Genomic DNA, 11845 nt, shown 5'->3' with positions numbered 1-11845 from the left:
CATGGAGGAGTCCCCACCATCAGAACAACAAACAGAGCAATATCTTGTGTGCGTCTCGTCCTCAACTTCCACGTCCCAGGCGTGCTCACGCCCCTCCTGGCATCGTTAGTTGGCTGGATAAACCTGATCTGGCAATTGTAGCAAAGCTGCAAGAAGGTCTTCCCTTTAAATATACGAACAAAGGGAGGAGAAATACAGAATGAAAACTAAAACTACAAAAATATGACTTTCAACTGTGAAAATAAATAAGTTTCCATTTATTAAGAGCTGGTGTCAGTGCAGCTAAAATACACACCCATCTAGGAAATTCACCTGCCCCCTTTTGTCTTCTTATATGAATTTACTAAAATACATGTTTACATCATTGGACCATTTTAAAATTGTTTTAGCAATCCATTTGCCTTCATTACGATCAATTGTGGCGGTGACCATCATTCTCCTCAAAGAAAAAGACAGAAAGAAGAGAAATACATATTAAGGAGTCTGGCCACTTACTCATTTTGATTTTGCATTGTTTAGATACAGGGAAGATATTTGACAATGAAAAAAAAAAGAAAAAATATATTTTCTTTCTAATAAATAAAAATAATTTAAAATGCTAGAGGCTATACATGACTATTTTAATATGTTCATTTATAAATGAAATCATTTTCTTTCCAAAATACATGGAAGCAATATTCAAGGCAGACAAAGAGAAAGATCTGTCTACTTTATTTTTCTTGCAATTCTCGCTTATCCTAACGTTTCCACCAGTGATTCAGCATGTAAGAGGAAGAAAAGTCACATCACCATTTATGAAGTTTGTCAGGCTTTAAAAAAAGAGTTCTGGTCTCCTGGAAGTCAACATTCATCTTCAACTTCTCTGATTGGTGGGATCAAGCTGCTTGTGGATTTATATTGGTTGATCTGGTTAGCCATGTGGGTACTCATGGGCTTGATTTGAATGTTTCTGGGATAGGCATTATCCGGTTCATCTGTAAACCATTTCTTTTCTGCTAAAGGGCGAAACGGATAGAGAACAAGAAGGAGAAATGAGAAGCTTAATTAGTCCTAGGGTAAAGCCTTTGGAAAGTTCCTTGAAAAAAAAAATGCAAAAATGTAATCGATAGAAGCTGACAGTGAATATAGTTGCTAAGAGGGAGTGCAGTGTAAGGAGAATTCCAGAACCTGGGACAGCTCTGCTGCCTGTGGCAAGTAATGACCAGCGTGCCCTTGGGACTTGCAAGGACCATGGGTAGGACCTCTGAGAACAAAGAGGGGTTGGAAGAGGAACTCCAGCAATGTTCTCTGGGGTTCCTTTAGTGGACTGGGAATCTTTGGTGGGAAGGAGATGCTGAATATATCAAATATTGGGCATAAACACTGTGCCTGAGGCAAGATTTGTGTGTTCACTGATTTGAGTGAAACATGAAGGAAGTCGTCCCCGACACAGAGCCAGTGATCTGGAACCTTATGCAGGATCTCCTCTTCCCAAACTGTACTTAGCTTTGTACGAGACATACTTGAAGTTATATCTCAATATACCACTCTTCTGTATTTTTTTTTTTTTTTTTGCAGCCAGTTTTGAGGGTCTTAAAGGAAGCCCACAGATTTTGCTGGGTAATGAGACTGAAAATCAGAATGGTGACCAATGTTTTAAGACGGTTTTGAGATGGCTTTTTATTTCAAGAAAGAAAGCTCTGTGTTGGTATACAGTCATGAAAAGAATTCCTACTGGCAATATCTTAACCGACTATAATAATCCAAGCTGTTGACAAGGGAGCTTGACGACATCTTGGCATTTCATTTCCACCCTAAACACAGAGATGGCTGGGGGAGAACGCTGAGTCAGAGCGTTCGGGGGCTGGGGAGAGGAAGAAAATGGCCTAGTATCCTCGTGGCACTTCAGTGGTATTTTACAGGATTCAGGCCTTGCCCCCGCCTTTTTCTAGGATTTGAAACTTTCTGCATAATCGGCTATGTGTACAGATATGAAGAGACTGGGCAAATAAGACATTCTAATTTGGGAATCATATTAGTGGCTTAGGAAAAGAAAAGAAAAAAGGAAAAAGCTTTCAGGCACATCCACTGCTCTAGAGACAATGGCTTCTCTTCTACCTATCAGAACAATTCACAACTGCCCTGTTCATGGTTCTGGACTGATACGTAACAAAAATTGCTCACCTGGCTTGATAGAGAAGTGTGAGTATGTGTGTGCATGTGCGTCTGTCGGATGGGCTAATGATCTACAAATTCAGCATCTGTGATCAGCTCACGATCGCTCTGCTTATTTCTCCTTGATCTATACTTTCTCTTGCTGTGTCAAGTCTGAGCCCTCAATGTAAACACTGTCACTGGAGTGGGTTAGTGAGAGCTTGCTCACTACCCTTTGTTCAGCAGCTCAGTTTACCCCCAGGAAACTACTGTCTCTCTCTTGGATCATTCTCCACTCCCCTTTCTCCTGCTCTGGCTCTCTCACCTATTATAATTAAGTTCACTTTGATTTGAACAGATTGGACGATAGGAATTCATAATGCTACATCCTCACAGTGAAGCTAACTGATTAAGTGCTTTAAATTATTCCCCCTGACAGAATGATAAAGTTACAATCTGTTCTGAGATGATCTACAGCTTGCCAGACTCCTACAGCTTCTTTCTACATTCATTTATCTTTTTGTCAAGCAGAGTTTTTTTTTTCCTAAGCTTCAATTCCATAGATCTTTTAAAGTCATCAGCACATCTGAATTATTAATGAGGCTTTAGAGGCAAGGTTCCTGATGGACTGGTTAAAAAAGGTTGTATAGAAATCCAGGACTGTGTACACATCAAAATAATTTCAGCTCCATTTAAAAAACCATTTAGTTCAAGTGTGACATAGATGAACCATTATGCATTTGTGGAAACCAATTTTTTGTGATCTACGATTAAACTAACCTTTCAGAGAGGAGTAAAGTGTGATGGTTATCATGTTTTAAAAGCATTGCCAGGCCGCTGAAACAATTTCAAACTACGACTTTTTCCAACGGTTTATGTATAAAGATGATTTTCAGAAGAGCTGAACCTAGCGCCTCTGCTGTTTGCCTGAGCTGCCCTTGGTTTTGGCTGTGCCACTGTGTGGACTGATTTTGCAAAGGGATTTAGTGCTGGGTTGGACATGCCAGGTTGGAAAGGAGACTGAACTCTGTTGATGGAAACGAGTAGGTCTTTTGGGCGAAAGACCTAAGACAGCTGCAATTTGCTGAAATTTTTACAACTGCTGCAGAGAATAATTGTTCAGAATTTAGTCTTTACAGTTCAATTCAAAGTTGGCATTTTGACCTTTCACGGCAGAGAGAATATCAATTTCCTTCTGCTGTCGGTAAGATAGAGAGCATTATTTCCCCATTTAAGCTTCATTCTCTTTCTTTCTAAATTTCTCTCCATAAAAGAAAATCTAAGAAGAGTAGCCCCTGTGTTTTGGCCACTGAACTTCCACACAAGAATGACTTGTGTTAAAGTGCATCCTGGTGATGAGTTGAGGTTTTTGTTATGCCTGAGAAACATGCTTTTTAATTTGGGTACCTTGTAAGATATAAACATATATGTTGTTGGAGACTTGGTTGGATAGGATGTTGAGGAAATGGAAATATATCAATGCTCTGAGCATTCTAGTAAAATATCCAGGGGCAAAGGTATTTCATGAAAAGATTCTCCCACAGGGCATCTGAGGAACACACACTTAACTGATCGCCAGTCGTTTTCTTCAACAGAGTGCGTTGAGCATGATGACGACACTTTGGTTCACTGAATCTCATCTTCCAAAGAAGAAACTGTGCCAATGGGAAGCTACAACATTGGCTATAGGAAGAATACTCAGGGAAAGGATTTAAATGGGTGCTGAAGTGGTCCAGGATAAATCCAAATCCCTGGGTTTATCTCCTCTCCCTGCCTCATCCCCTATGCCAAAAAGATTTCCGGGAGCTTCATTTTTGTTCCTAAAATTGGAGGGGCAATGGATCTAGCTGCAAGGAGCACCTCACTGTCAGAAAAAACAAAAACAAAAACAAAAAACCAGCCCTATTTGTTAAGTCTCTTGAGGATGCAAAGCATGACGTCATCACTGCAAGTACAGTGCGTGACCTGCCCAGATCAGGAAAGGAAGGCATTTTAGGCTCTGGCAAGTGGGCTAGAACAACATAGTGACTGCAGAAGAGATGGATGCCTTTAAAAGACTTAGCACTATCATCGGGAGAAGGCACCTATCAAGACCAGCCACGCCATGAGCTATCCACCATGGACCAGTGATGAGGTGTGGGCTAAGGAGATGGCGTGGGGCAGTGGGGAAGTCTAAATGGATCTGGGGTCTCACACGGTAGTTGCATGGCTCCAAGAAAGTCACTATGTAATTGATCTCTGCTAGTTTCTCTTCTGTAAAATGGGCTAGTGATCAAATCTTCCTAATGTGGTCTGGATGAAAGGGGCTAGTGCTGGTGAAGCACTTACTGCAGGTCCAGATACGGTAAATAAACGTGAGCACGTATGTCTGTTAGTAATAGTAGCCACATCACAGCATAGTGGCAGAGTTCATAGCCCAGCTTTAAATTCCACTCTGCCACTTTCTGGCTGGATGCCTTTGAACAAATCTTTCAGATTCTGCATCCTTCAAACAGAGATGCTAACCACATGTACATCTGAGCTTGTGTGAGGATTGAATGAGTTAATGTATGTAAAGTGCTTAGAAAAGTGTCTGGCACCGAGTAAGCACTAAGGTGTCAGCTTGTCACATAAGGTTATGTTACACGTTAGCATTAACGTGAATATTCTCAGTACTAAAGGGTTACGTAAGGATGGGCGGTACTTTTCAGTGTGGCTGCAAATGAACCAGGGATGGAGAACTAGGGAACATAAATTGGGGTGCTGGCCCACAGAATGGGGATTTTGGCAGCAGAGATGACAGAGGAGGATTCACTTGGGCTACCTTCATTTGGAAGGTAAGGAGAGGAAGGAGTGACCCAGTGTTCTTTCTGGGGGGTTCAAGGATGCTACCCTGCTGTGGGACCTGTAGCCTTGAAATAATGGCTTTATACTCAACAGGTGCCCTATCCCATCCATGAACCATCTGCGTCTTCCATTGCTATTTTCATCACTGAGACAGAAGTGTCCAGGATATGAGTGAGGACTTCCCCAAGCCATAAGGAGCCTGGAGGAGTGGGCTGTGGGTGGGAAAGAACACCAGAGCTGGGCGGACCTGACTGCCTGGATGCCTGCAAGCAGAGAAATAGGCTGCACTATGAAAACTGAGCCTCGCTGTCTCTGTGGGTTGTCAGTGCTGTGGGATTTAGCCTTTTCACATAACTACTCCCCAGAGAAGAGTACACGAAAGGAGAGATGATAATACAGCAAACGTATTTGAAATAATTGGTCCTCTTCTCGCTGTACCACAAGCTGAGGTTTAGAGAGAGAGGGCTTGAAAGAAAAAGGCTGTTTGGGTAGAGACAACAGCTGAGAACAGTAAGCCCTAACCAGGAGCTGACGCCTTCAAAGGTAACGCTGTATGGTTTCACAGCTCACCTTTCCGGAGGCAGGCTGGCTTTTGCCCTCTGCCTGGCAGACCCTGAGGCCCACAGTGGACCCACCCATGCATACTGCCTTCTTTCCTCTCCATGGGCAAAGTATGGCTATTTCATAGAAATGAAAGTCATTTGTACCCAAACCAAGGCAGCTTCCATTTATGAAAACTGTCATTTGCAATTGTCCGCCATGGCTCTAGTTTCCTCTTTTCACTGAAAGTCTGATGCTGCCATTCGCTGGGCAGAGCAAACTTCCCCCTTTGGCCCTTTCCTGGGGCCTTGATTCAGCTGCACCCCGAGGACAGACTCTTCGCTGTTCCCTTTTGGATGGCAAGGGGTAGGCCCCCTCACCTCCCTAGGCAATAGATGTGTAATCTCCTGGTGGGAGACAGGCAACCAATTTAGTGATAAGTGCCCACAGCTTATTCTTCATCATGTTATGACAAAACAGGGATGGGCTGAAGAAACTGCTGGAGACACTGATTTTTACCCTGTCTTGACTTCCATGGCCCCCCAAGTTTCTACACTATCCTCTTTATCCTTCCAAAACCTGAAGGATAGGATCCTGTTGCTATAGGAACCTGGCAGGTTGATTTAATTGTCCCTATTGGGATACAGACACCTTTAGGCTTTTCCCATGCTGAAGAAGAGCCAGTCTAAGGTTTTTCTGGTCATCTGAGATCTTGACAATACTGGCTGGAGGCACAGTCAGTTCTGTCTCATGGAACTTAGGAGGGTGTTCCCCTTCTCAGAAGAAAGTGACAACAGCACAGTAGCATCGGGAAGCACCTAGAGGCATTCACTGTTTTTTTTTTGTTTTTTTGTTTTTTTTTTGATAAGCCAAAGGAGTAAAGATAATGTATAACATGATGAATGGTATAAAAACGTTTAAGGTCAATTTATTTCAAAATATTACTGAGCGTTATTGTAATGTTCTGGGTCACAATCCTTAATATTCATAACAGAATCTGATACTTCTCCAGTTGTGGTAGAACTCTATGTATGTGGGTCCATCTTTCCCTTTATACATCTGAACTGGCTTCAGGAAGGACCCTGGGTAGCAGTCCTTAGGGGTGTTGATGATTTTATGATCATCTGGGTGAACATTGAGGCCGAGAAATCTTCACTGCACCTCCCGGTCTACCCACTCACTTAAGGTTCAGCCCTTCAAAGTCTAAAGCAAATTGGACTGAATGGCTCACAGACTGCTTCTCTTCTAGAATGGTACAGATAATTAAGTTTCTTGCTATTGCTCTTTTAAAATGTATAGACCTTCTCTTCAAATAATTCTTTCACTTTCTACCTTTACCTACTTCTTTCTCTTTCTTTCTTTCTCTTTCTCTTTCTTCTTTTCTCTTTCTTTCTTTCTTTCTTTTCTTCTCTTTTTCTTTCCTCTTCTATTCTTTTTTTTTTATGGGGAGCAGGAAAGGGAGAGACATAATATGAGAACCCTGTGTACTTCCTAAGAGAACCTGAGGGGGAATGGGGAAGTTTGGGGTCACATGGAAAACAATGGAGGAGACTCTGTGTTCTGTTGAGGAAAGTATAATACAGTAGTTTTAGCTAACAGAATAGAGGTCACAATGATACCTTTTCATCATTGAATATATCATTGGCCAAATACCATAGTCAACTCTCAAGTGTGTGCCCTAAGTCCAGGGAAAATTCCAAAGTTACATCTCATGTCATAGTCTGTTCCCACTCCATTCCTGTCACAGCATCATCTCAGAGCTGCTAACAGACTGTATATAACACGCATTTTGGATTTACTTCTCTCTATCTGCCCAATCTCTGGTTGGGATTGAACAAAGGCAGGTGACAGGAGAGACCTGGAAAATACAGAGACTGAGTCGTGAAACCTCAGATCACTGGGTGTGGGCTATGAGTTGATACACATAACTGAACAGTTTTAACTTGGGGTCATCCTGATCAAACATAAAGGAGACCAACGTTCTGTCATTAATGAACCTCCTGGTCTAAATTAAAAAGAGGGACAAAATATTAACCAAGAAGCAGGTTTGCCAAATGGAATAGCTGCAAATGTTTTCCAGCGAAGTTTATCACCTGGCATCACACTTGTAGTAGGTCTTGCCAAGATAAACACAGAGATGTGGACAGACTGATGGGGGGGCCGGGTTGGGGTAGTGGTAATGGGGGGAAGTGGAGGAAGCTGGGTTTCTTGATGGCAAAAGGCTTTTGGACTTGGAGCAAGGTACCAAGGTGGGCAGGGAGGCCACGTGCAGATTTGAAGGCAAGCCAGATGGAGAGAAGTTCCCCCCAAATTACCCAACCCCAAAACCAAGAACACCAAAACAAACTCTAAGGGATCTAGCGGTAGCAGCAGCACAGCCTCATTGCGCTGAGCAATTTAGAAAGTGGAGGAAAGAGAAGTAGGGAGGGAAAGGGAGGGGGAAGGGGAGGAGGAAAAAAAAAGCAAAACAAACTAAAGAAAACCACAAACAGAACAATATAAACAAAAAGAAACAAACCAATAACAGAATAAAATTTGTAACTCCTTTTTTTTTTAATGTCACAAAAGTTTTCACAAGGACAACGTTATAGAAGAAAACCCCCAGCAGTGGCTAGGTCATGCAGAACCATTAATTGTCATACCTTGGCCCATTCTATTCATCCTTGTTGCACTTTAGAGAGAGAAGTAAGCTATGTGAGTTTTACAATGCTTTTAAACTGTCATATTTCCTGTCGAGCACTTTAACTGGCACATTCTTATAGTTATAAATGTTCTATGGGCACAACTTTATAACCTCCTTTGCAAAGAATGCATGAAAAGCTCTTCATGATCCCAAACTGGGGTATACGTGTGTGTATATATATATATATATATACACACACACACACACGTATATGTGTGTGTGTGTGTACATATATGTAGATATAGATATAGTTCTATATAAAAGGATAGATAGTTATACGTAATATAGAAATCGATATATATGGGGACAAAAATAATTTGAAAAAAAATTCTTCCACTCATAGGGCTTTTTAATATACATGTATACAATTTTTCCCCACCCCATTCCTGGTCTGAATACTGCCCTGTCTTTGGTGTGGGGGCACAGGTGCAGACTGAACCTCACCATTTTGTCAGTAAAAGTGCTTGTCAATTCACACAGCAAGCAAATCTCCAAAACTATCATGCTTAGGGGAGAGAGGGGATCCGAAATCTAAACTCAAAGCATTCACCATAAAAACACCTTTTTAGAGATGGTACCACTGTGACATATTTCTCCTCCCCTCCACCCCTATTCTGTTTGGTGGAATCTGCTCAAGTAGACACTTCAAACAGGTATACGCGCCCAGGGCTAGTCCACACACAGGATAATTCGGTTATGGTGGAGTTTGCCGATTCGTAAGAACTACCGCACCGCCTACAGCATGCATAAACATCTGACAACTGTATGCTGAAAAAGGGATTTTTCTACCTTTCAGCTCATGCTTTACTAACTGTTCAAAAAGGAAGGAAAGAAAGAAAACAAAAGAAAAAAAAAACAAGAATTATACCAAAATGTGTTTGGCTCACTGTTGCACACTTCTTCTCCCCCGTCTCATGACGATAAGGAGTGGTTCGCTATTACCGTCATTCACCTGCCTAAGTGAATTGGCTGTGTTCAAGAAATTGAGGAGGAGGAATTTTCCCACCAGCTTCCTGCTTTGGGACAGCCAGCGCCATGCAGCTGTGCCCACAGTTTGAAGTAGTAGCTAGCTTTTGTCTCTGTCGAGTCAACTGTGGCTCGATCCCCCCACAATCTGATTTATTTAGCATGTTGGCTCCTAGAAAAACATGATCTGCTGCTGGGTTTATCTTCCTCACACTCTAGCTTGGCCCCAGCCCCTGCTCCTGCCTGGCACTGGGGCCTTAGCTAATCAAACAAAGGGGAGTAAAAAGGTCCCCTGAGAATTCGTGGAAAAATACTCGCTCTTTCCTGAGCATTATTTATTCTGTACATAAGGTAAGTAATTCACCTTTTAAAAGATGTAAAAGTCCCAGGAAGGCAGTTTTTAATGACTTACATCTGATATTTATGATACATATGGCTTTTCATCCCAAATGTCAAAAGTGAAAGAAAAAAAAAATAGCTAGTCATATGGCATAAGGAGACAGAATAACAATTTAATATGCAATCAAACCTCTGTTCACTTAGATGACTAGAATTTGATACATCCACGAATGGGATACGATTCTTTCCTCCATAGTAAGGGTAGAAATGTGCGTAAGAACTCCCAGAGGAAGCTAGATCTGGGACGAAAGGCCTTGGTGAGTAAAAAAAGCTAGGATGTTCTCTTACAAAAGCAGATGCTTAATAATCGTCTACACAAATGGCGAAAGCCTCTTAAATGCTTCGAGATACTTCAGCCCAGAGAGTGAGAGTGGAAACAATCGATGTGTTTTTGTTGCTTTTTTGGTTGCTTGCTTCAAAGAAATGTGTATGTGTATATTATTGCGTGTGTATTAAAAAAGAAGAAGAAAGAAAGAAAGGAAAACAACAACAAAATCAAAACCCGAAGCACCCTGATAATCCTGATCAATCAGAACAAACTTTTCTTCTACATTAACTAAACTTGCTTTGCATAACTGACATGGATGACAATGACGCTCCTCTACTCTGCGAACTCCTTCCTGCAGTGAGCTATTTATGTCTGGAGCATGCCTTTGGGTTATTTTTCCCCTAGAATCATAAATAACTTTTGGTCCTTCTGCTTATTTGCTGTTGTGCTCAAGGGTTTTATGGTGGTGAAATAAAAATGGCAACCACATGCACACTATCATACATATGCAAATATGTGTAAAAAAAAGGGGGTGGCTACAGGGGAAAAGGGAGGAAGTTACTGTTGGAAACACCCACTGGGGAAATGAGTGGCAGATACAGTTTCACACACGGTGGCAGTGGATACACATATCAGAGGCGCTCTTCCTGCACGTACTTCTGTTTGTCTCGGGACTCCCGGGACTTGGGTCGGTTGGGTCGGTTTGCGGTGGATGGGATGGAGTGCACGGAGGAGCTCTTCTTGCTGGATGACTGGGACGAGTGGGAGGAATGGGAGAGGCTGGCCCGGGACTGGCCGGCGTTGTGGTCAAACTGCATCAAGCAGAAGATCAGGTCTGTCGGCACGAGCTCAAACTCGTACGGGGGGTTGGTGATGACGTACCTGGACAGGGAAGCAAAGGGGTCACAGAATGAGGACAACTGGGTGCGTATTTCACCTCTCATCGAACCGAAAAGGATCCTCAGGTCTTGCAGAGGATCTGGAAGGCTTCTACCTGGTCCAAGACCTTAAATATTATCTTCCAAGCTGAACTAGCTCTTCCTCTCTTCAGCTCAGCACAGGTGGCCAGCCGTGAGCCCTGGCACCAGAGGCTCAATTGGTGCCCGTGGTGGGGGAACCACACCGTGCTTCTGATGGTCCCCACCCCTTTCCACTGAAGTTCGAGTTCACTTCTGATCCCGAGTAGCCCAGATGCGTGCAGGAGGTTCACTGACTGCACCGCCTCTTTTGCTAGAGAATGTTCTGACACACCTTACAGGGTCTTTGTTTCCCATGACCTAACATCTTCTCAGCCTTTTCTCACTCTTTACCTTTTACAAATCAGTTTTGGTGGGGATTTTTTTCTAAATGAGAGAAGATAAGATCCCTCCCTGCCTCTGTGCTAGTCCTGCTTTAACTATTCTCAATCCCATCAAGCTTTCTCTAGTTAACACCAGACACTGCTAACACAAAACAAAACAAAACAAAATAAAACAAAACAAAACAACAACCAAAAAAACCCCACCGCCTCCTCTCTAGTAGTAGGAGATCCCAAAGTGGGTCCTCAAGCCAAGACATATCAGCAACACCGGGGCATCACTTAAAATGCATTTTCTTGGGGGTGCATGGATGGCTCAGTGGGCTAAGTGTCCAACTCCTGATTTCAGCTCCGGCCATGATCTCCCAGTTTGTGAGTTCCGGCCCTGTGTCGGGCTCTGTGCTGACAGTGCAGGGCCTCGTTGGGATTCTCTCTCTCTCTCCCTCTCTTTCTGCCCTTCCCCTGCTTGTGCATGCTCTCTCTCTATCAAAACAAGTAAACATTCGAAAATAAATAAAATGCAACTTCTTTTATTTATTTTTTTTGAGAGGGAGACAGGGAAGGGCAGAGGGAGATATAATCTTTTTTAATTTAATTTTTAATTTTTAAAATTATTTTCTTAAGATTATATAATTTATTCTCAAGTGAGCTAACATACAGTGTATACAGTGTGCATAGATTCCCGTGATACATCACTTATATACAACACCCAGTGCTCATCCCAACAAGTGCC

The 11845-nt window shown here is 42.5% G+C and overlaps 1 protein-coding gene across 5 annotated transcripts in view; it reads right to left on the bottom strand.

Moving 5' to 3' along the window:
- Positions 1 to 231: 231 nt before the first annotated feature.
- The window catches only part of KCNMA1 (potassium calcium-activated channel subfamily M alpha 1), a 734126-nt gene continuing 722512 nt past the window's right edge, over positions 232 to 11845 (bottom strand). For 2 of the 5 annotated variants that reach the window (XM_030334400.1, XM_030334401.1), the window contains 3 exons: positions 10473 to 10697; positions 8142 to 8170; positions 232 to 992 (listed from right to left, as the gene is read on the bottom strand). In XM_030334400.1, the coding sequence (XP_030190260.1) occupies positions 841 to 992; positions 8142 to 8170; positions 10473 to 10697 (406 nt within the window). In that variant the 3' untranslated portion in view covers positions 232 to 840. Of the gene's footprint in view, positions 996 to 8028; positions 10698 to 11845 lie in introns of those variants that run through there. The other 3 variants (XM_030334398.1, XM_030334399.1, XM_030334397.1) reach the window with 3 other exon arrangements.

Source organism: Lynx canadensis, chromosome D2, assembly GCF_007474595.2.
Source record: "Lynx canadensis isolate LIC74 chromosome D2, mLynCan4.pri.v2, whole genome shotgun sequence".
Lineage (NCBI taxonomy): Eukaryota > Metazoa > Chordata > Mammalia > Carnivora > Felidae > Lynx > Lynx canadensis.
This window is presented reverse-complemented; position numbering and strand designations above follow the sequence as displayed.